Source organism: Chrysochloris asiatica, unplaced genomic scaffold (genome assembly GCF_000296735.1).
Source record: "Chrysochloris asiatica unplaced genomic scaffold, ChrAsi1.0 scaffold00139, whole genome shotgun sequence".
NCBI lineage: Eukaryota > Metazoa > Chordata > Mammalia > Afrosoricida > Chrysochloridae > Chrysochloris > Chrysochloris asiatica.
The window spans coordinates 2236593-2260649 of NW_006408657.1; the positions used below are offsets into that span (position 1 = coordinate 2236593).

General features: G+C 38.4%; 1 protein-coding gene across 2 annotated transcripts in view; it reads right to left on the reverse strand.

Annotated features, from left to right (window-relative positions):
• LOC102838260 (dystrophin-like) overlaps window positions 1–24057 on the reverse strand; it is a 3237302-nt gene that overhangs the window by 1604822 nt on the left and 1608423 nt on the right. For both annotated transcript variants that reach the window (XM_006870143.1, XM_006870144.1), the window contains exon 44: window positions 2140–2287. In XM_006870143.1, the coding sequence (XP_006870205.1) occupies window positions 2140–2287 (148 nt within the window). The remainder of the gene's footprint in view (window positions 1–2139; window positions 2288–24057) is intronic.

Below are 24057 nucleotides of genomic sequence, written 5' to 3' on the forward strand. Positions count from 1 at the left end.
ACTCCACGGCACATAACAACAACAACAACAACAATTAGGAAAAAGCAAATTCAACTGAAACCAACTTAGATATGACAAAGATGATAGAGTTAGTATTCAAGGATATTATTACCGCTAGCACTGGACCATGTAGTTGGTTCGAACCATAAGGTCGGCAGTTCAAACTCACCAGTCGCTCCTTGGAAACCCTCTACAGGGTTGTTATGAGTCAGAACTGACTCCATGACACTTAGCAACAACAACAACTACAATATAACTTAATCTATAATTTCAAGAACATAAAGAAATAAATAATTCAACATGTTGGAAGAGACATGGTGGAAATAGTAGAAAAGAAGCAAATACTTGTAAGAGCTAAATACAACAATGTCTGGTATTAAATGTACATACTGAATAGGATTAAATCACAGGTTAGATATTCCAACAGATTCAATTAATTTAATAATAGAAATTATCTAAATGGAATCACAGATGAAAGCAAAAGAATGGAAGGAAACTCAAGAAAGTATCAGTGAGTGGTGGAACCACTTTTAGTGTTGCAATATATGTGTGGCATATATTCTTGTCCCTCACAGTTCCAAGAAGCTTAACAAACCTCAAACACAAGAAGTCTGAAGAAAACGACACCAGGGCACACCATAAACAAATTCTTCAAACTCCAAAGTACTCCCTAATCAACTACCTGTATTCTACCCCTATCTCAGAGTAGGCTTTCCAGGGAACCCAACCTGAAATCGAGATCAAAATATGTGTCATGTGGGGCGTAGAATGGAGGTACAGATACATGACCTTTTCTACAGTGAGTATATATTACTTTTACAATAAAAAATACAGATTAAAATATATTGTTTAATTACCTTAGGTGGGATATCTTTGGAAATGCCAAGAGGTTTATCTCTGCAGAACACTTTATATGACTCTCATATATTTTTGTGGTTTAGGCAGAGCCCTCATATTGCTGTATTAGCTCAGAACTCAACTCATTTTAGTGCTATTAAAAAGTGTATCTGCTGTATAATGGCAAATGGAAATCCATGATTTTCCTTCATCTTCAAATACCAATGCTGATTGTATATACAAGTGTGAATGATATACATATAATTATACAAATTCTGAAAACTATTCATTTTCTGTGTTTGCTTAGCTTATTACATACAAGGTTTTTAAATGTCTAATTTCTTAACATCAAAAGGTATATTAGCTATGCAAAAATATTTAAGATTGTGGAATTGTATACTTTAATATGATATTGCTTTTATGAATCCAACAGTTTAAAATAGTTAAGCTGTTTAATAAACTACCTTTTTCTTTGCCTTCATCTGTCTGTAATCAGTATTTTCTGTCATTTATAAATTGGCTGCAATTCAAATCCACTTGATTGAAATTTGCTACATGAACAATTTGAGCAGAAATTTTTTGCAAAAAGCAGTTATCCCTTGCTTTAATAAGAAAATTATTTTTATATCTAAACTATATATTTTATACGCTAAATTATATCCACATAATGCAATTTACCTTTATCTGCATTTTCAAAAGACATAGCATGTTGAAATTAAATGATCCATATGTTATAATCCATATGTTATATCTACATTATCATAAACCATAAAAAGTCAATAACCCCCTTAATTATCTTTGCACTGTTTTGGCCTCTGGACTGTCTCCAAAGGCATTGTGTCACCAAAAGATATAGAACTATAGCTACACCACCACAAAATGTTTTTAAGGAAGCAACTGTAATTTTATCACGATGGATATTTCTATGAACTACATTACTGCTAAGTATACCACAAGCTCTCCTTCTGGAAAACAGGTTCTGATACAAGGCAAAAATGCACACTTCCCAAATCCTCAGTGCAGGCTGCTGTAAGATGCTTCTCTACACCACAGATTCAATGACCCCTTTTGGGCTCATCAGATAAACCTGCTCTGCCCAAGCTCTCATCTTGACACAAAAAGCCAAAGCAGAGTTTCCCAACATAATCATTATGATAATGTCCTCTCATTTGTAGTGATAACAATGAAAGCCAGGAATTATAAATTTCCATCATCCTTCATAACCAGAATTTAAGAGGTTAAGTACTTAAGAATCATGGTGAAGATAAAGACAACTTAGAAAAAGATATTTCAAAAACATACCTTAAGATACCATCTGTATTTGGCATGATCCCAATTCTCAGGAATTTGTGTCTTTTTGAGAAACTGTTCAGCTTCTGTTAGCCATTGATTAAATATCTTCATATCGTAATGAAAATGCCGCCATTTTTCAACAGATCTGTCAAATCGCCTGGAGGTGAAAAAATATGAATAAAGAAAAAGACATGGATTTTATACAACAAATTTTATGAATATGACATTTGTAGTTGGTTTCCATTGACAAGAAGGTGATTCTGATAGTTTATCTCATTTGTATATTTCAATTAACAGAAATAATAATGAATTAACTTTTCCTTAACGCATGAGTATTTTTCCTGATTGAAACAAAGATTATGGCCACTCTTTTGGAAGATTAGCATTTTCTTCCCTATGATCATATTTAACATTTTTAAATTCCAAGAATTTAGAAATATTGTAACATCATAATTTGTATTTGGCAGCTATATTCTATTTCAAAATATTTTAGATCAACATGAAATTATCTCATAAAGTCTATTGGTTCCAATATTACTCATGATCCAAAAGAGTCTATTCATTAAAAAAACGTAAGCTTCCAAGATGACAGATGTAAATTATAATGTAGCCTCAAATGTAAGCTATTAACCACCAAAATAATATACTAGGATAAAATTGCATATGGGCATTATTTTATCATTCTTTAGCCTTCTTGTTTTGTTGTATCCCCTATCATTTTTAATTGGAATGTTAAAAAGAGTTCATATAAGGCAATGTGCTGATATCGCCTATGAAAAGAATAATACGAAGCAGTATTTGGTCATTTGGAAGGTCATAAAAGAAACAAGTACAAATGATATGAGCAAAGACTATCAGTAACCCTGAAGGTACAATGGTTAAGTACTCTTGGCTGCTAATCAAAACTTTGGTTGTTTTAATATACTCGGAGACTTTGCGGGATAAAAACCTGGTTGTTTGCTTCAGAAAGACTATTGTTGTTTTTGTTGTTAAGTGCTGTTGAGTTGGTTCCAACACATAGCAACTCTGTACAGGGTTTCTAAGGAATGGCTTGGAATTTGAACCACAAATATTACTGTTCAAACTGACCTTTTGGCCCAGTGTGTTATGCTACAGCGCCATACCAGGACTCCTCGGAAAAGATTGAAGCCTAAAATATCCTATAAGGCAGTTTTACTCAGTCACATGGGGTCACTATGAGTCAGAATCTACTGAACTTTATGCTTACCTTAAGACACATAACAATCACTTGGGGAGTTATGAACAAAACAAACGATAACCCCAAATTGTGTCAGTGATGTGGGAGGCCCACTCCAGACTACTTAATTCAGTAACGTGGAAAGTGTACCATTTCAAGTGTTCCAGGTGTTTCTCATGGAAAACTGACTTAAAATGCATTCTCAGGTCACACTTATGTCTTAAGAGGCTTGTGATCTTATCTACCAGGTCTCCTGGGGCCTGACAACCAAGAATCCGCTAGCACTAATCAAGGAACCATCCTGGAGATTCTTGGTTGTGTAACAATGCCTCACATGACAGTAAAGTATGCTAACAAGTTTTTCCAAGTTCTACTCCTAAGAAATCCTGGAGTGCTGGTGTGTAGGATAAAGCACTGGACCTCAGGGCTGCTTTGAACCACAAGATTGGTAATTCAAACTTTCCAGATGCTCCTTGGAAACCCTACGTAGGGTCACTATGAGTCGGAACCAACTTGATGGTACTAAACAACAACTCCTAAGGAGTCTTGGTGTGGTGTTGGTAGAATAAGCAGTGGACTGCAAATTCATTTGAAATGCAAGATTGGCAGTTCAAACACCCGACCTGCTCCAAAGAAATGTTATACAGGGTTGCTAAGAGTCAGAACTGACTAGAATGCACTTAACAACAACAAGAAGCCTAAGACATAATGGACTACTGTTTCTAAGCCATTGATCTCTATCTCCATTTTTTGTTGGGTACCATTGAGCCATAGGACTTCTGGTGTGGCACTGTAGGATAAGCATAGAAGTGCAAGGTTGGTTTGAACCACAAGGTTGGTGGTTCAAACTCCCCAGTTGCTCCTCAGAAACCCTATACTGGGCCGTTATGAATCGGAACTGACTCGACGACACTTAACAACAGCAACAATATTGAGTCCTATGACACAGTAGAATGGCTGCACACTGTTTTCTAGGCTGCAGTCTGTGACACTGGAGAATAAACACTGGACTGATAACTGCAAGGTCGAACCAGCTCCCCAGCCGCTCCTTGGAACCACTATATAGGGTCACTGTGAGTCAAAACCAACTCAACTGCACCTCACAACAACAATCTTTTCAGAATCAGATAACCAGGTCTGACGGGGTTAAAAACAGCCAAATTTTCAGTTAGCAGATGAGTGCTTAACCATTGTGCCACTAGGGATCTTGCATTCAAATAACTTTGCCTTGTTCTTGTGAAATGCCATTAAGGCAGAGTTCCAATTCATAGCAATCCTGTATAAGGTTTCCAAGGAGCATCTGGTGGGTTTAAAGTGTTGACATTGGAGTTAGAAGTCCAGTGTTTATACTATAGTACCCACAGGGACTCTGAAATATTGTCATAATTTCATACTGATTAACTGAGAAAGAAACACAATTCACTTATTGAGGAGTCCTGGTGTGGCACTGTGGGTTAATGCGCTGGACTGCAAAGTTGATTTGAATCACAAGATTGGTGGTTCAAGCCCTCTGACCATTTTTTGGAAACCCTACACAGGGTCACTATGGATTGGAACTGACTCAACAGTACTAACAACAACATTATGAATCAAGTACTGAACCTTCTGTCTCAGGTACATGAGTACCATTTCACAGAATTGTCCAACATTCCTGCAACCTAACAATTACTCTTCACATTTTCTATGAGAGGAAACTGGGAGCCTATTAACTTGTCAAAAGGTAATAGGTATTAAATGGCTGGTAGGAGATTCTAAGCCAGATGGCTTTGATTTCAATGCAATAATCTCTACCTGGGATTTCTTTAAGGATTAAGGCTACTCTAAAAGCACTGGGCCACAAGGTCAGTTTGAATCTAAAGGTCAGAGGTCAAATCCACCAATCACTCCTTGGAAACCCTATACAGGGTCATTATGAGTTGGAGTCAACTCCACAGCATTCAACAACCTGTTTAAAAACAAGAATTCTGTGTCCAATAATCAATACCATAGAAGAATTGCTGAAACATAATATGTATACCAGACAAAATGATCCTGAAAATATTTTGTGAATATAATAATGATTTGGTGGTGGTGGGTGTCTGGTTGTGTGAGTTGGTTCTGACTCATCATGACCCTGTATAGGGGTTGCCAAGGTAAAAGAGCTGAATGGAAAGTTTCAAAGGTCAGCTCGAGAAGGCAAAGTCTAATATTATAACGAAATGTGCCACGACCTAGAAAACCAAAATGTAAGAACACACTCAGCATTCCTCAAGCTGTGGGAACTGAAGAAAACATTCAAGCCTTGACTTGAAATATTGGAGGATTGTATGGGCAAAACATAATAATCCTTCTAGATCAGCAGTTCCGACCCACCAACCACTCCTCAGAAACCGTGTAGAGAGTCACTATGGATCGGAACCAATTAGAAGACAGTTAACAATAACAACAGTGGGCAAAATATTGAATGAAGCAGAAAGCATCAAAATAAGATGGAAATAACTCACAGAGTCACTGTCCTAGAAAGAGGTGGTTGATGTTAAACCATTTGAAGAGGTAGCATATGCAAAAGAGCCAATGATACTGAAGGAAGAAATCCAAGGCATTGACAAAGAACAAGCCTCCAGGAATTGATGGAATACAAATTGAAATCTTTCAACAAACTAATGTGGCACGGGAGGCACTTACTCATCTGTGCCAAGAAATTTGGAACATAGCTACCTGGACAGCTGATTAGAAGGGATCTTTAGTTGTACCCATTCTAAAGAGAGGTGACTGAATGGAATGCAGAAATCATCAGACAAAATCATTAGTATTACATGCAAATAAAATTTTGCTAACGATAATACAAATAATAGCTTCACCGATACATTGACAGAGAACTTCCAGAGGTTAAAGCAGGATCAAAAAAGGACAGGATTGAGGGATATCATTCCTGAGATCAGATGGATCTTGGCTAAAAGCAGACAATACAGAAAGATGTTTACCTGTAATTTACTGACTATGCAAAGGCTTTTGATTGTGCGGATCATGACAAGTTATGGACAACATTGTATAGAATGAGTATTCTGATACATTTAATTGTGCTCATGAGGAAACTGTACATAGACCAATTCAAACAGAACAAGGGAACACTGAATGGTTTAAAATTAGGAAATGTGTGCACCAGGGTTGTGTTCTTTCACCATATTTATTCAATTTGCATGCTGAGCAAATAATCCGAGAAGCTGGATTATAGGAAGAAAAATGTGGCATCAGAAAAGCAAGACTCATTAACAAACTGCAATATGGAGATGATACAGCCTTGCTTTCTGAAGATGAAGTATATTTAAAATACGTACTGATGAAGATCAAAGGCCACCACCTTCAGTATGGGTTATATCTCAATGTAAAGAAAACAAAAATCCTCACCATGGGACCAATGAATAACATCCATATAAATGACAAAAAGATAGAAGTTGTCAAAAACTTCATTCTTCTTGGATCAACCATCAACACTCATGGAAGCAGCGGTCAAGAAATCAAATGATGTATTGCATTAGGCAAATCTGCTGCACAAGACATCTTTAAAGTGTTGAAGAACAAAGATGGCAGTTTGAGGACTAAGGCAAGCCTGATCCAAGCCATGGAATTTTCAATAGCCTCATATGCATGTGAAAGTTGAACAGTAAATAAGGAAGACTGTAGAAGAACTGGTTCATTTGAATTATGGTGTTGGAGAAGAATATTGAAAGTACCATGGACCACCCAAAGAAAAATGAAATCTGTGTTGGAGGAAGTATAGCATGAATGCTCCTTGGAAGCCAGGATGGCCAGACTTTGTCTCTCATGTTTCAGATATGTTATCAGGAGGGACCAGCCCCTAGAGAAGGATATCATGTTTGATAAAGTGGAGGGTCGCAGGAAAAGAGGAAGATCCCCAGCAAGATGGATTGACACAGTGGCACAGCAAAGGACTCAGGGTTAGCAGTGATTTGAGGTTGGCGTGGGACTGAGCAGTGTTTCGTTCTGTTGTGCATATGGTCACTTTGAGTCAGTGACAACTTGATGGCACCTAACAACAATAACAAGACTGAAAATGTAAAACAGAAAGCTTCACCTTTTTCCCATAGAGAGGCTGGCAGATTCAAACTAGTGATCTAGAAGTTTGCAGCCCAACTCAGAACCCACAATGCAACCAGGGCTGCTATTGATAATAATAATTTAGCTATCTTATATTTTCCGTGATATCTAATACACTATAAAAACCATAAAAATTCATCTAAAGGGTTTATGTCCATCAAAATAAAAAAATAGTTAATTTCCTTAAAAAAAAAAAAAAAAAAAAAAAAGAACTGCACCCTTCATATATATTACAGGTACTTATGTCATTGGATTTCAAGATTTGATGTTGACTGAGCATCCACAAAACTATAGAGCAAAATGATCATGGTTCCATCTTGGTAAGATTATAGTTGAAAACCCTATGGAGTGCAGTTCCACTCCGACACACATGGGGTCACCATTAGTTGGAATCAACTGAAAAGCAAGCAGTTTCAGAAAGTAGAACACAGAAGAATGACTATTTGGTCAAAATTTACCATTCATTTTTGTAGCAGACATCTGCCCCTTTCTTTGTTACTTTTCCTACCCCACTGCTATCCTGCCAACACTTTCAGGGTGTGATTGTGTCTCTGACATTTGTGCCATGAATGCCCACTCTTGATTGCAGACTGCTACTTACACCTAAAGTTTCCAAGCTCAGACATGTTCCCCTGACATGTTTCTCCACTACACACCACTCAACTTTGTGAAATAGATTAACGTGAGTCAAATCTTAGTAGATGAATGGCATTGTGGCTTTATATTTAGGTCTATAAACTCAGCATTGGGGCTGCTGATTATTTTCTCCTGCAAATTTCTGCTTTGATTAGGTGACTGGGAGATACCTTAGTTAAACTCTCATGGTTCAAATTGTTGGTATAAATTAAAGTTAAATTAGTTATCTGCCAAAATTATCACTCTTATCCAGATTCGATAAACACTCTTTCCACCCAACCATATTCCTGGGGTGCAGGTGTGGGGAGAGGACAAAAGTTTCAAAAGGTTTGTGCACATACTACAAGAACAAGCAAATTGTTCACCAGGGAGCCATCAAGGCAAGCAATCAACTGAATTCAGGATGAACCCCCCACCAAGACTGAAACTCAAAGGGAACACATGAGCAGGTTTGTAAGCTAACTGGTGACCACATTGGTCAACAGGTGAGGGGGGGAAGGGGGAAGGCAGCAATGAAGGTATGGGCTTAGTTCGACCATGTTCCATAGACTCCCATTGACCTGTAGATGAGAGAGATAAAAGGAAGGGCTGGTTGGTCCAAAGTGTGGTGTGACCTGGAGACTCCTAAACCCATGGACAAGGACATAGCCATGGAGGGCTAGAGCTGAGAGTGAAGCATCCAGCTGATATGAAGTGAGGGGAGACGCACAAGAACATCCAAACTTCTAGATAGTACCCACTCAACCTAGACTCAAAGACTCTATGATCAGAACTTGACTGGTGGTTATGTGCCTTGGAGTTGGTTCTGACTCATAGCGACCCTGTATAGGGTTTCCGAGGCTGTAAATCTTTATGGGAGCAGAAAGCCTCATCTTTCTCCAGCTGAACAGTTGGTAGTTTCGAACTGCTGACCTTGTGGTTCGCAGCCCAATTTGTAACCCATATGCTACCAGGACTCGACTAGAGGAAGATAAACAAGAAAATTCTGATAAAGGAAACAAGTTTGTAAATTGCTACAATTTGATGCACTTGACTTATTACTTAAGGATGTAGTAGCTAAAAATACCAACTGAGAGGGAAGGACTCTTTACATCAAGTATCAATCCTATCCCCCATGTATACAGGGAATTTAGTTTCAGAGTGGGTGGGGGAAGGTAGAATCCCCACTGAATAGTTTTCATCTTGTCTAGACAGGTCTGCTGAAAGAAGATAGGGACAAAATTTTTATGATTCAACAGTGAGTAATTGTTATCATGACTAATTGCCTCTGTCACAATTGTAAAGGTAGAAGTTTTGTAACAAAAACAGGGAGTAAGTTAATTTTGCAGTCCAGGAACAGAGGAGCCTAGGACCATAAAGGGAGAATAGCACAAGCTGAATTTGGGACCTTATCCAGAGAAACAGCCACACCAGAGATGGAGGTAGAGATGAGGATATGGAGAGATAGAGCAACTGAGGACTTTAGACACAAGGAAAGAGAAAGGCTGTGTGCTGGCATCCAGGATGCAGGGTTGCAGAATGTGCCCTTAGGTCGTTTATATGAGTGTTTTTGTGTGCATCCTCCCCCACTACACACACACACAAACACCCCAGAGGGAATAGAAGCAAATACTGTTGACTGATGATGCGCATAGGAGATTGTAGTCATTGAATTGAAACAGTGAGTGTAAAACCTATGTTCTCCCATGTAAATAATCACTCAAGTCACAATAAAAACTTGTGAAAGAAAAAAAAAAAAGTTTGTGCACAAATTCCATTATCTTTGCATTCCACCTTTCCAAAAACTTTTTGAAGTCTCCTTGAAGAAAACATACCTCTGTGAGAGTGGAACAGGGTGAGCCACTAGGGTCTCAATTTATACTTCTGTTCTAGACCCACAAGGAACACTGGTGGCACAATGGTCAAGTAAGTGCTTGGCAGTTCAAAGATTTCCACTGGCTAGTAATCTACCTCCTTAAAGAGTGCATCTTCGTGAAAACCCTATGGGGCAGCTCCGCTCTCTCACATAAGCTTCCTCTGAGTTGAAAAGGACTCAATGGCACTTAATCAGAAGAACAACCAAGAACCAACAAATGAGGTAGGCTGGATTTGATAGCCACACAAGACTGACGATTGCACTTCCTTGCCACTGTTTCTAGGCTTGTATACTTCTTTACACATGAATCCATGTCTCTGAATGTCCTCCATGCCTTTTGCTCTCTTCTCACCAACTCCTGCAACCTCACACTTTGCCTGTTTCATAACTTGAAGTAAAGGACTTAGAATGTCACTTGGTAAAAATATATAAATACATAGTTAAGCAATATAGTATGTACCACTTTGAAAACTATAAAGTTGATTGAATGTTATTATTTAAATTAATGTTAAAATAAGTAATTCTAGTCAAACAAAATATTACGGAATAAGGGCATGCGCTTACATGTGACAACATTTAATGTGAGTAATAACACTTTTACATTCCATTTCAAGCATCGCATAAAAATTTTAAATATACTTTTCAGGTTTTAATATGGATTGTTAACAGCAGAGTTTAAATCCATTCTTGAATTTACTATGTAAAATTACATTTTTTTATACTGGCTACATACAAAATTAAACTCTTCCCCATCAAGGAAAAATCCTGAATGAATATTTCCTCCTCCACTGCTGATTTTACAATGTTACATTTATACATTTCATCTTTACTCAGTCACTATGCTCCTTAAATTTCCCTCACTCCATTATTGAACTATCCATGAGTGAGGAAAGAGACAGCAACAACTAGACACACATAGAGACATTCAAAATAGCATTCAGACAAATAAATGTAGTCTTTTCCTCTATATTATTTCTTGAGAACTAAAAAAATAAGTGTGTTCCCCTCCCTCAACACTCAGAGGAAATGTAGACCAAACTAAATAAAGGATGCAAAATGTCAGTATAAACATATGGATAATAAATCATGTAATTTTAAATTTTTGCAAATATTAAAATTCTCATTCACTATGCAAGCGTTATTTAAAATTATACTGCTGCTTCATTTATGTGCAGCATAACTTATTTCCTGCTGTTCTAAATCAAGTTAGTCAGATTTTTCTAGAGCATAATTTATGTTTAGGGAGTAATTTAAGTACTTTGGGACATACTTTAACACTTTCAGGCCATTAAGGTGGCGTTGAATTCTACGAAATAGATTTAAATAAATAACACCCTCATAGCCCTATGATATATCCATTGTAGCTTTATACTTAGGTCTGCCAACTCAGCATAGGGCCTCCTGATTATTTTCTCCTACAAATTTAATCTTTGGCTTGGTGAGTGGGAGAGATCTGGCTTAAATCTCATAATCCAAACTATTGCCATTAAATAAACTTTGAAGTTGTTGTTGTTAAGTGCTGTTGAGTCAGTTCCAACTAAAAGTGACCCTGTATAGGGTGTTTCCAAGGAGCTGCTGGTGAGTGTCAACTACATACATTGCAATTCAAACCGACCTTGCAGTCCAATGCATTAACCCGCATTAATGTAGTAATCATCTATCAACATTTCCCATTCTGCTCCAAGAATAGAATTATGTAGTAGAAGACTAAGCATATCTTGAAGTTAGGAAGGTCTCCCAAAGCTCGAACTTGCCAAGTCCCTACCTCAAACTAGTTGCTTTGTTGTTAGTTGCAATTCAGTCGGTTCTAACTCATGATGATTCCATGTTGTTTCAGAGTAGAACTGTGCTCCCTGGGCTTTCCAGTGACTATTTTTCTTAGAAATACATTGTCAAGGCTTTCTTCCAAAGCACTTTTGAATGAATTAAAACCTCCATCTTTCAGTTAGCAATTTAGACTGCTAAACTTTTGCAGTATCCAGGGCAACCTTGCCCAGACCATTTCTATGCCTCTATTTCTCTAAGACACTGCCTCATAGGTCTGTCACCTCATGCCAATTTGTAAACTGAGCCCAGATTCACATATGTACTCTTAGAGTCCACTGCAAGTCACACCATTGTCACCAAGTCCATTCCAACACATAACGACCCTATAGAACAGAATAGAACTGACTCATTGAGTTTCTGACCTTGTCAGTCTTTATGGAAGCAGAATGGTGTATCTTTCTCCAGAGGGTTCAAACTGATGACATTTCAGTTATCAGATAAACATTTAACCACTGTATCTTTTGATTCCACTCCATCCTATGCAAATTATCCAGCTGCAACCATTGAACCAATGGTCATGCTTCTTCTGGCAAGCAGGTAGCTTAGAATGGAATCTTACTCCACAATTTACTGGTGGCCTTCTTAACACTGAGCCACATCAGTGTTTTTCTGGTTGTTATCAGACAGGTAAGAACTGATTATGGTAATTAAATAGATTGTCACCAGTCAGTTTATGGAATCTGAGGCATTATTCTATTGGACCATGCCTGACTTTGACAATACTTTAGATGTATTTGTTTATTTTTAAAAGATAATTTTCAATTGTGATTTGTAACAATAATAGAGCAGAATGCACAAAATCTTCCTTAAGCATCATCCATGTCAAGAAATAATAAATAAGGAAAATTACCATTATGTGTCTCCATAAGTGCCTCACAACCACTACTGAAAACAGCTTCTCAAAGCAGTTGATTTTATGCTAATAATTCTGATCATTTCTTTCAGTTTCACCATTTCAATATACATTCCTTACACTATAGTTTGGTTTTGCCATTTTTCATTTAATAGAAATGGAATCAGTCAACGTATACTATTTTTTAAATGTCTTATTATGAATTATGTGATAGTTTACATGGGAGAACATTAGTTTTACATTCATCCTATCATATATCATTTCATTGCCATGGTTACAATCCCCTCCATGCATCATCAACGAACCAAAGGGTATACACTACAAGCCTGCCCCCTGATCATCAGCATACAGCTCCTCTCCCTCTCTGTGTCTGCTCCATCTCTCCACATCATCATCTCTGCCTCCATCTCAGGCATCACTGGTTCTCCGGGTAGGGGTCCACTCTCTGCTCTTCTCCCTTGATGGTTCCAGGGACCTTCCACTCCTAGACTGAAAAATTAATCACTCCCCTCCTTGCTACAAAACATCTACCTTTATATTTCCATCCTTCACAAGCAGTTTTGATAACAATTATTCACTATTGTATCACAAGAGACTTATCTGCATTTCCTTTCATCAGCCCTGTCTAGACAGATTGCATATACTACTCAGTGGAGAGTCTACCTTCCTTCATGCCCTCTGGACCTAGGTTCCCTCTTGAAAGATTGTAAGCCAGTCATTTTTTGCCTTTGTTGTTGTTGTTGTTAAGTGCCGTCGAGTCGGTTCCGACCCATAGCGACCCTGTACAGGGTTTCCGAGGGTGTAAATCCTTACGGGAGTAGAAAGCCTCATCTTTCTCCCACGGAACGGCTGGTAGTTTCGAACCGCTGACCTTAAGGTTCACAGCCCGATTCGTAACCACTACGCTACCAGGTCAGCAGTTCGAAACTACCAGCCGCTCCGTGGGAGAAAGATGAGGCTTTCTACTCCCGTAAAGATTTACACCCTTGGAAACCCTGTACAGGGTCGCTATGGGTCGGAACCGACTCGACGGCACTTCACAACAACAACAACAACAATGTACAAGTTGCCCATCCCTGTCTACTCTGTGTATGGAGGGGGTGGGAATGATCCTTGCTGTAAAGATTTGTTCCCTCTTTTGAGCTACTGCGTCCATAGGTATAGGTCAAGTTCATCAAATTGTATCAGATTACTCTTTTTTTTTTTTCCCCCTCTTCTTTCTTCTTCTGGTTGAGCTCTGATCATCCAGTCATTGAAGCCAGGTCAAGTGGGTATTATCTACAAGTGGTGGTGTTCTTGTGCATATGCCCTCTCTTCTTATCAGCTGGATGCTTCACTCTCCATTCTAGTCCTCTGTGACTATGTCACTGACTCTGGGCCCAAGAATCCCCAGGTCTTGCCACAATGCTGGTCAACCAGGTCTCCACCAGGATTCACAGGAGTCTACTGAACATTGTAGGGCTTAGCTTGCAGCTTCATTATTGTTTTTCCCTTACTTCCCCTTATCGGTGACAAACTTTGTCACCAATCAGAGCGTGTATTCCCATTGAGTATTAGTCTCGGAAGGGCGTTTGCTCTGAGGAGACCCGACCACTTGCCTTGATGTCTCCTGGGCTAGCAACTTGCTTGTTCTTGTAGTAATCAGTCAGTCTGCCTATATTGTTTTGTGTTTTTCCTGCCAGTCTTTGTTTCAAGAAGTTCTTCTGTTCTTCTAGCTGCTCCAGGCTGGTCTGCCCGTTCTTTCAAGTGGAAATTTCCCATCTTTGAAGATTCTGGATGCTGTTCAGGATTCCACCTATAGTCTTACAACATATACTATTTTGATGTTTGGTTTCATTTTCTCTTTAATAAATACGCTGCTAAGATTGTAGCATAGTGGTTATGAATTGGGCTACAAGCCTCAAGGTCAGCAGTTCGAAACTACCAGCTGTTCTGCAGGAGAAAGATGAGGCTTTCTACTCCCGTAAAGATGTACAGCCTTGGAAACCCTGCACAAGGTCGCTATGAGTCAGAACCGACTCGATGGCACATAACCACCACCACCAAGATTACTCCATAGCGTAGTAGTTATGAATTGGGCTGCTAATCTCAAGGTCAGCAGTTCGAAATTACCAGCGGTTCCGCAGGAGAAAGATGAGGCGTTCTGCTCCTGTAAAGATTGACAGCCTCAGAAACCCTGTGCAGGGTCGCTATGAGTCGGAACCGACTCCACGGTACTTAAGAAGAAACAACAAGATTACTCCATTCTATTGCTAATTCATTCTCAGAGAATATCCCACTGCACGAATATACTTCAAATGAGCTATTTCACTGTTATTGTGTATCTAGATCATCTCCAGTCTGGGGTTCTAAAAATGCTACTATGGACATTCTGTTCATGCCTCCTGGTATGTGCACTGTTTGTTGCTGTTGAGTTGGCTCCAATAATGCACAATAACAGAGTGAAATGTTATCCAGTACTGTGCCATATTCATTGAGGGTTTCCTTCACCTTCACTGCTCTCCAGTTGACCAAAATGATGTCCTTCTGCATCAATCAGTCCCTCTGATTGCATAGTCAATGGAAGTCAAAGTCTTATATCATGTTTGTGATCCATAGGATTTTAATTAGATAATTTGGGGGATCCTGGTGGAGTATTGTGGGTTAATGCGCTGGACTGAAAGGTCAGTGTGAACCACTAGGTCAGTAGATTAAGCTCATCAGCCGCTTCTTGGAAACCCTATACAGGGTCACTATGGGTTGGAACTGACTTGATGGTACTTAACAACAATTTTTGGGAAATGGATCATTAGGCCATTCATTCTAGTACATCTTAGCCTGGAAGCTGCATGAAAACTTGTCAACCATAGGTGAAAGTTTGGTACTATAAATACCAGTTTCCATAGCTTCCAACATTCTAACAACACACAATCACCACAGTAAAAGAAATGGACAAATGAGTAGTAGCCTGGTATGTGTACACGTGCATTTATGTGGAATGTACCTAGGAGTGAAACTGATGGCTCATCAGGCATGTGCATACTTAATTTTACTAAATAGTACCAAAGAATTTCCATTTCTAAAATCCTGTGAAAGGAAGTTTACACTCTCCTACTTAAACTTTGTACTACAAATAGCAGTGTATGAAAATTCCAATTACATCAACTTCTTACCACCACTTGGTATACCAAAGTTTTAAAATAAACCCCTTATGATGAGAAACTAGTGATACTTCCTTATCCTTTTAATTTAAAGCGGGTTTATTATTGGACTTCTAAGTATAGGGCCATAAGCTTGAACTCACAAGTCGTGCCATGGGACAAAACATGAAGCTGTCTGCTCCTATAAAAATTTAGTCTTTTAAACCCTAAGAATCAGTTCTATAGGGTCACTATGAGTTGAAATCGACAGTTTGATTACTAATGGGACTAGAACCTTTTCACGTATTTATTGAACATTCGAAATTCCTGTTGGGTTAAGGTGGCAAAAAGCCTAGGAGAGTAGTGTCCCTGTAAAACATAAAACATATCAGTAATTTACTATAAAGTGATCCCATCATTCTGTCATCACTGTCCAGGTCAAGAAGGAGAACACTGTCAATAATCCAGAAACCCTCTAGTGCCATTCTCATTTTTCTAGACATTCCTTCATTTTTAGATTTGATTATTTGTTATTTTCATACAGATCTGTAGGAATTTTTCTAATTATTAGTGTGCACACACTTCAGTTAAGGAGCTCTGGCAGTATAGTGGTTACAAGTTGGGCTGCTAACCTCAAAGTCAGCAGTTTGAAACTACCAGGTGTTCTGTGGGAGAAAGATGAGGCTTTCTGCTCCCATAAAGATTTATAGCCTCGGAAACCCTGTACAGGATGGCTATTAGTCAGAATCGACTCCCCGGCACATAACCACCACCACCACCACCACCACCACCACCACCACACTTCAATTATTTGTATATCATTTCCCATTCTGTGGCTTGCCTTTTCACTCCTTCGGTACTGTCTTTTGGTGGCCTACTACTCATCTGTCAGTTTGTCATACTGTGGTGTATTGTTTGTTACTGTGATGCTAGAAGCTATGCCATCAGTATTTCAAATGCTAGCAGGGTCACCCATGGTGGACAAGCTTTAGCCATGCTTACAAAATAAGACAGAGGAGGAATAAGGAAGAGGGGGACCACTTCTGAAAAGTTAGCCAATGAAAATCTTATGAATAGCAGTAGACTGAAGTCCTGGTGTGACACTGTAGGATAAGCACTGGACTACAGCTGCAGAGCAATGGTTCAAACTTATCAGCTGCTCCTCAGCAATCCTTTACAGGGTTACTATGATTCAGGACCAACTGGACGGCACTTAAACACACTAACAACAGCAGTGGACCATTTGATTTACAGAAGCTGTTAAGTACCTGTACAATGTAGTCCTGTTTTCGTCTAGGAGTTATACTTCGTGTGTTCTGTTTCAGAAAGCATTGTTTAACCAGCATTCATTAAAACATTTTATTTACTGTAAAACCAAATAAAAACTCAGTGTCATTATTCGATTCGGACTCAGCAACACTTTATAGGGTTTCTAGGACTTGAAATCTTTATGGGAGCAGAAAGCCTCCTCTTTCTCTCATGGAGGGGCTAGTGGGTTTGAACTGTCAACCTTGAGATTATGGTTTTAGTGCTTATCCTATAGCACCAACAGGACTTCTTATTTATTAAAAAAGCTTTCCCAATTTGCTTCTTCCCATTCCATCTACCAGGATTTTATCTCTGTACTTGTGGTTAGCAGGATGTTCCAGTTAAGTTTTTCATGTAAGACATTCATGTGGAACAAAAGTCTGGCTGTACAGTAGAAATACAAAAGGGTGTATACAGGTCCTACTTCAGACCCTCAGCCCACTACTTTTGTTCTCATTATTAATACAGAAACGATCATTTGAAGTATTTATAGAGCACGGTAACCAAATAAAGCAACACTGTGGTATAGAGTGATAACGGTTGAATTAAGTTTCAGTGTTTTCAATATATCCATTGTTAGTATTTTTACAGCTATGGATTGGCATTTTATTTTGCAACACCCTGTATATCGATCCTGATTCTCCTTAGATTGTGAGCCTGGTTCTCAGGTTGCAAACCAGTATAACGGTAGCATTGGTTTGTTTGTTTGTTCAGTTTCTCACAGCAGTTAATATACTTAGGATCATGAATTCCTTTACATGCCTTGATTCCCTCTCATCATTGCTGAAATTCTACAGATTTTATTTCTCTAGTTTCTGATAATAGCTTTTACATTTATTGCCATATGCACGAGCAGAAATGAGTGAATTATTTGAATTCGATCACCAACATCAACACTTAATGTGAGCTTATTCAATCATAGTGGGCACTTAAGCCATGCTTAAGGGAAACAGGAGAAATTCTTTTATACGCATACATAATGTGGCACTGCAGGAAAATGCAGTGGACCACAAAGGCAGCGATTCAAACTCACCAGGTTCTCCTTGGAAATCCCTATACAGGGTCGCTGAGTCTGAACCAATTCCACAACACATAGCAACAGCTACATATATAGAATCTTGGTGTGTTGCTGTGGGTTAATGCGCTGGACTTCAATGTCTGTTTGAACTGCAAGTTCAGTGGGTCAAGCTCATCAGCTGCTCCTCTTAAACACCACAGGGTCACTATGGATTGGAATTGGCTTGATGGCACTTAACAACAATATATATATATATATATATACTCACCAGTACCTCCTCAGAAATCCTATATAGGGTCACTATGAATTGGAATCAACTCAATAGTACTTAGCAACAACAATAGATGGACACACAGACAGACAAATACACAAAATAGTAATTACTCTCAAAGTTTCCAAAGACACCTAGAGCAGGGACTGGTAAATTTTTCTATAAAAGGCTTGAGAATAAATGTTTCAGGCTCTGTGGACCTGAGTCATTGCCACAATTACTCAACTTTGATGTTGCAGCACAAAAGCAGCTGTAGATTAAACATAAGCAAATGTGCAAGATGGCGTTCCAATGAAACATTATCTTTACAAATTGGATGCCAAGCTGCATGTGGTCCACAAACTACAGTTTGCCATGCCTTTATTTACAAGCTGATGGCTACATAGCTCCAGGTTCTGACCCTTATTTAAGCTTTATGCCCATTTTTCCAAATTCTTTTAGACTACCCTCACCAGAATGTGCTATATGAATCTCAAACATGTCAACAGTTCATTCATTTCTTTTGTAAGTCTTTACTTTCCACAATAGTTAGTATTTGCTGTACTAAAAAATGTGAAGTTATCTTTGACTCTCCCTTTTCTTCCTTTAGTACCTTGTCAGTTCTAAATTTGTAATTTGCGTTCTTGCCTCACTGTCATGGCCTTTCTCAGAAGCCTTAATATACTGCACCACCAGGGTAAATATATTTTCAGAACGTTGTTGTTCTCATTAACCGGAACACAAGACGTAATTTAGATATAATTTCAAAAGCTCAATACCCATTCTATAAAAAAAAAAACAAAAAAACAATAAGCTTCTTACAACTTGCTGAAGTCTAACGTAGCTATGAGTCAGAACAGACTCCATGGCATATAGCCACCACCACCACAGGAACCTAAAAACTATGATCCTTTTCAAAGGTGGGTTCTTTAGATTGTTAGGATATTGATAAATGAATCTTATAGTAAATCACTGAACTGTGTTATTCTTAAAATAGCATTGATAAAGTTAGATACATACTGATGATATTGCTTGTAAGGAATCCAAACATTTTAGGATACCACTAATAATATTTAAAGGAATCTTGAAGTTCTTTAGATTTCTAAAATGTTTTTAAACTTGTATATGTGCACACAGGAGGGATTTTTCTTTTATTTTCAATGGATATTTGAATTTATTAACTAGTGGCCCAGAATTTTGTTCCTCAGTAGATTGTGTTTGTTTATTTATTTTGTTTTTAACTTTTTATTGTGATATGAGTAAAGGTTTGCAGGGCAAATTAGTTTTTCATTTAACAATGCACACACGTTTTGTGACATTTACCACAGGACATGCTTTTATCCTTTGCTGGTCTTTCATTGAACATGAATCTTTGGACAAGACCTAAATAAGCTAATTTAGTGGTCCTCCGTGCTATAGGTAGGCAAAACTGCACAGGAGGACTAGGTTAAAACATAATAGCCTCATCAATAAACTGGGTTACATAGATAAATGGAAAATGCTTGAAATAAAAGGACACATACTCAAATATGAAGATGCACCTATCAAGGATTGGAAAGAAATGGGCATTAATGGCTTAGGGGAGACCTGGCATGGTGCTGTACCATAAGCACACTGGACTGCTAACCCCAAGCTCAGGGGTTCAAACCCACCAACTTCTCCTAAAAAACCCTATGCAGGGCCATTATGAATCCAAACTGACTTGATGGCACTAACAGCAATAACCATAGTTGAGGAGATCGTCATTACACATCATGTTTTGTCTTGGGAACTGGCACTATAAACATCTGTGAGGTAACATTTATAAGTACTCACATAGATAGGTTGTTGTTGTTGTTAAGTGCCATCGAGTCGGGTCCGACCCATAGCGACCCTGTACCGGGTTTCCGAGGGTGTAAATCTTTACGGGAGTAGAAAGCCTCATCTTTCTCCCGCGGAGCGACTGATAGTTTCGAACCGCTGACCTTAAGGTTCACAGCCCGATTCGTAACCACTACGCTACCAGAGCTCCTTACTCACATAGATAGGTAGGAATCCATATTTTCAACTCTCCTTGACACCAGAAGATTTAATCAGTTGATTAGTAAAGGTAAGCAGAATGCCTCTGATATTATTAGTGTTTCTGGCATTCCATATATCTCATTTGTCCTTCTCTCTCTTTTTTTGTCCTTCTCTCTTATAAACACTTTTGTCACAGTCCAACATCCTAGCAAGTCAATGACTGTGTAAAGGATGCAATATTTGATAGTCTCATCATGCTGCAAAAATATTCAGGGTATACTATTTTTGTATTGCTTCCGGAAAAAAATGTAGGCTTATGCTAATATTAACCTACAAATTATACAATTTCAATGTCTTGATTTGGCACAATTAGCAACCTGTAAAAATACACAAAAGATCAAAAAAAGTTAGACCTGCAATATTACCTTTATTATTTAGGGCTTTTTGAAGAAAGCAGCTGAAAAAACAGTTTCAACAGTCTACTTTGTTATTGTTGTTAAGTGTGGTCGAGTCAGTTCAGGCTCATAGCAACCCTGTATAGGGTTTCTGAGGAGCAGCTGGTGAACCGGAACTGCTGACCTTGTGGTTCAAACAGACCTTGCAATCCAGAGCATTAACCTGAAATTCAAAGCTAACATTCTTTTTATGAACTTGGTATAATCATGTTTTTTCTTTACAAAAATGTGAGCACTCATTTCATCTTATTTTTCATAGCTTTTAGTATATATATATATTCTTAATAAAGATGAACTATTAGATGTTGTCTTAGCTTATAAATCATAACTTTAATGTGTTAGCTATACAAAATACTTGAAATAAGGATATCTCTAACATGAAACATGTATTGTAGACAGATTCTTTTACCTAGCAATAGCAGTACCTAGCATTCACAGTACTGGATGCAGTATAGTATTTAATACTCACAACATCACCTTATGTTAAGCATTATTAGTATATTTGTTTTGTAGATGGTGAAACTGAGAGTTGGAAAGGCTAAGTAACTTAAGTATCTTTTGAAGAACGTGTATAAGGTAGTACTATAGCTGAATAAGAATACTTTATAGTGTACATTCTTTGTGTTAGTGTCATGAGAATTAGTAAATACTTTATCTCATGAAAGAAAAGACATTTTACTTCTCCTGTGATAGACTGCTCCCTTGGGCATAAGGCGTGTTATTATAGTTACTCCTTTGATTTTCTGAGCATCATAAATATTGTTTAAAAGAAAAAAACTCATACATAACACAGCCACATGTAAGCAGCATTTTCTTGAACAACCATCACACCTTTCTAACAACTTTTTACTTTTTATGATAAGTACCCAACATGCTTACATAAAAATGAAATTTATCCAGATGTTTCCTTGAGGGTTCCACAACATTTTTTGTGTCCATTTGTTTCTGTTTATATTACTTTCTGTCTTAAAATATTTCCTCCTAGATGGTCTGTTGAAAACTGCTAGATACGATATTTTTGCATGAAAACTTTTTATAATACCTTAAATGAGAAACAATCCATTTAAAAAAATTTCTATAATAAAAAGAATCAGAATGTCCTACTTTAAATGATTTATTTCAATCTTTTTTTTAGTGGTGTCACTACAACCATAGTACAATAAAGGGTAGAAACTATTTATTATTACTTACTATGATCTTCTATAACATTGTTGGCTTTGTGATTGCCTTATAGTCAACTAACTCATAGCAACCAGATATGACAGAGTAGAGTTGCCCATAGGGTTTTCTAGACTGCAATCTTTCTGGGAATAGAACCTCTGACCTTTTGTTTAGCAGCCAAGTGCTTAACCATTGAAATACCAGGGCTCCTTTTCTTCCACAACAGGTACCCATTTTATACTATTTAGTTCACCTTTTGTAGGCTACTAAAAATGTGAGGGTGAGTCAAAAATTATCCACACTCTGGTTATATTAAAATGTGCACCCATGTCCACAGCTGATGACAACACTGAGTGTGCATATGAATTGATTCTGTTGACTACATGATAGACAGTGGATTATGTGGCAAAGCATTTGCAAATCAGTCATAAATCTGCCTATGAATCAATGCACAATACATGTGGGTTTTGAAAAGTTTGTGCCAGATGAGTAGCAAAACAACTGACGGAAGAGCATAAACAGAAGCGATTGGACATCTACAAACAAAATTTAGACTGATACTTGCAGGAAGGTAAAAGTTTCTTTTAAAAAAATGTTACTGAGAGAAAAGAATAGCCAGAAACATCACCATAGAAAGCTTGTAAGTTCATCTTCTGCCTATAACTGATTGGAATACCTAAATTGGGGTTACAACGTGCCCAGTGAAGGAGGCTTCCTGCGGAGCCTCTGCAATACATAAGACTATAGGTAGAAGCCTGAACCACACCCAGATCTCCAGAGATGGGAAATGTCCACTTGAAAGGACGAGCAGACCAGCCTGGAGCGGCAAGAAGAACAAAAGATACTTCTTGAAAGAAAGACCTACAGGAAAAATACAAAACAATAGAGGCAGACAGACTATTACTACAAGAACAAATAAGTTGCTTGCCCAGGAAACATCAAGGCAAGTGGTTGGGTCCCCTCAGTGTAAACCCCCTTCCAAGACTAAGACTCAATGGGGATACACACTCTGATTGGTGACCATGCTCGTCACCGATAAGGGGAAGTGAGGGATAAACAGCAATTAAGTGGTGAGCTAAGCCTTACAATGTGGAGAGTGAAGAGTTCAGCTGATAAAAAGAGAGGGCATATGCGCAAGAACATCCACACTTGCAGATAGTACTCACTTGACCTGGCTTCAGAGACTGAATGATCAGAGCTCAACCAGAAGAAGAAAGAAGAGGAAAAAAGAGTAATCTGATACAATCTGATGAACTTGACCTACACCTATGGATGCAATAGCTCAAAAGAGGGAACAAATCCTCACAGCAAGAATCATTCCCACCCCCTCAACACAGAGTAGACAGGGATGGGCAACTTGGACATTGGCTACACAAAATGGTGTAGGGGGGCTACAAAGGCAAGAAGTGACTGGCTTACAAGCTTTCAAGAGGGAACCTAGGGCCATAGAGCCTGAAGGAAGGCAGAATCTTTAGTGAGTAGTATCTAATCTGTCTAGGCGGGCCTCATGAAATGAAATGCAGATGGGTCTCTTGTGATACAATAGTGAATAATTGTTATCAGGACTGATTGTGAGGGTTGGAAATGTAAAGGTAGAAGTTTTATAGCAAGGAAGGGAGTGATTAACTTTCCAGGCTAGGAACAGAGGTCCCTAGGACCATTAATGGAGAAGAGTGGAGTGCGGGACCCTACCCAGAGAAGCAGTGATGTCTGAGATGGAGGCAGAGATGATGACGTGGAGAGATGGAGCAGCTGGGGACTTTAAATCCAGAGAGGGAGAGGGACTCTGTGCTAAAGACTGGGAGGAGGGGTGTGGGGGGCAGGCCTGCAGGGTACACCTATTGGTTGGTTGATGATGCACGGAGGGGATTGTAACCATGGCAATGAAAAGATATAGGAAAGAATGAATGTAAAACTAATGTTCTCCCATGTAAACTATCACATAACTCACAATAAAATATTTAAAAAAATTGTTACTGGTGATGAGATTTGGATTCATCACTACGAGCCAGAGAGTAAATGGCAGAGTATGGAGAGGAAACATCTTCAATCACGTGCCAAGAAAAAATTCTAAAGTCAATCATCAGCTGAAAAATTGATGCTTAAAATTTCTGGGCTTCTCAAACACCAGTGTTGGAACATTATAAG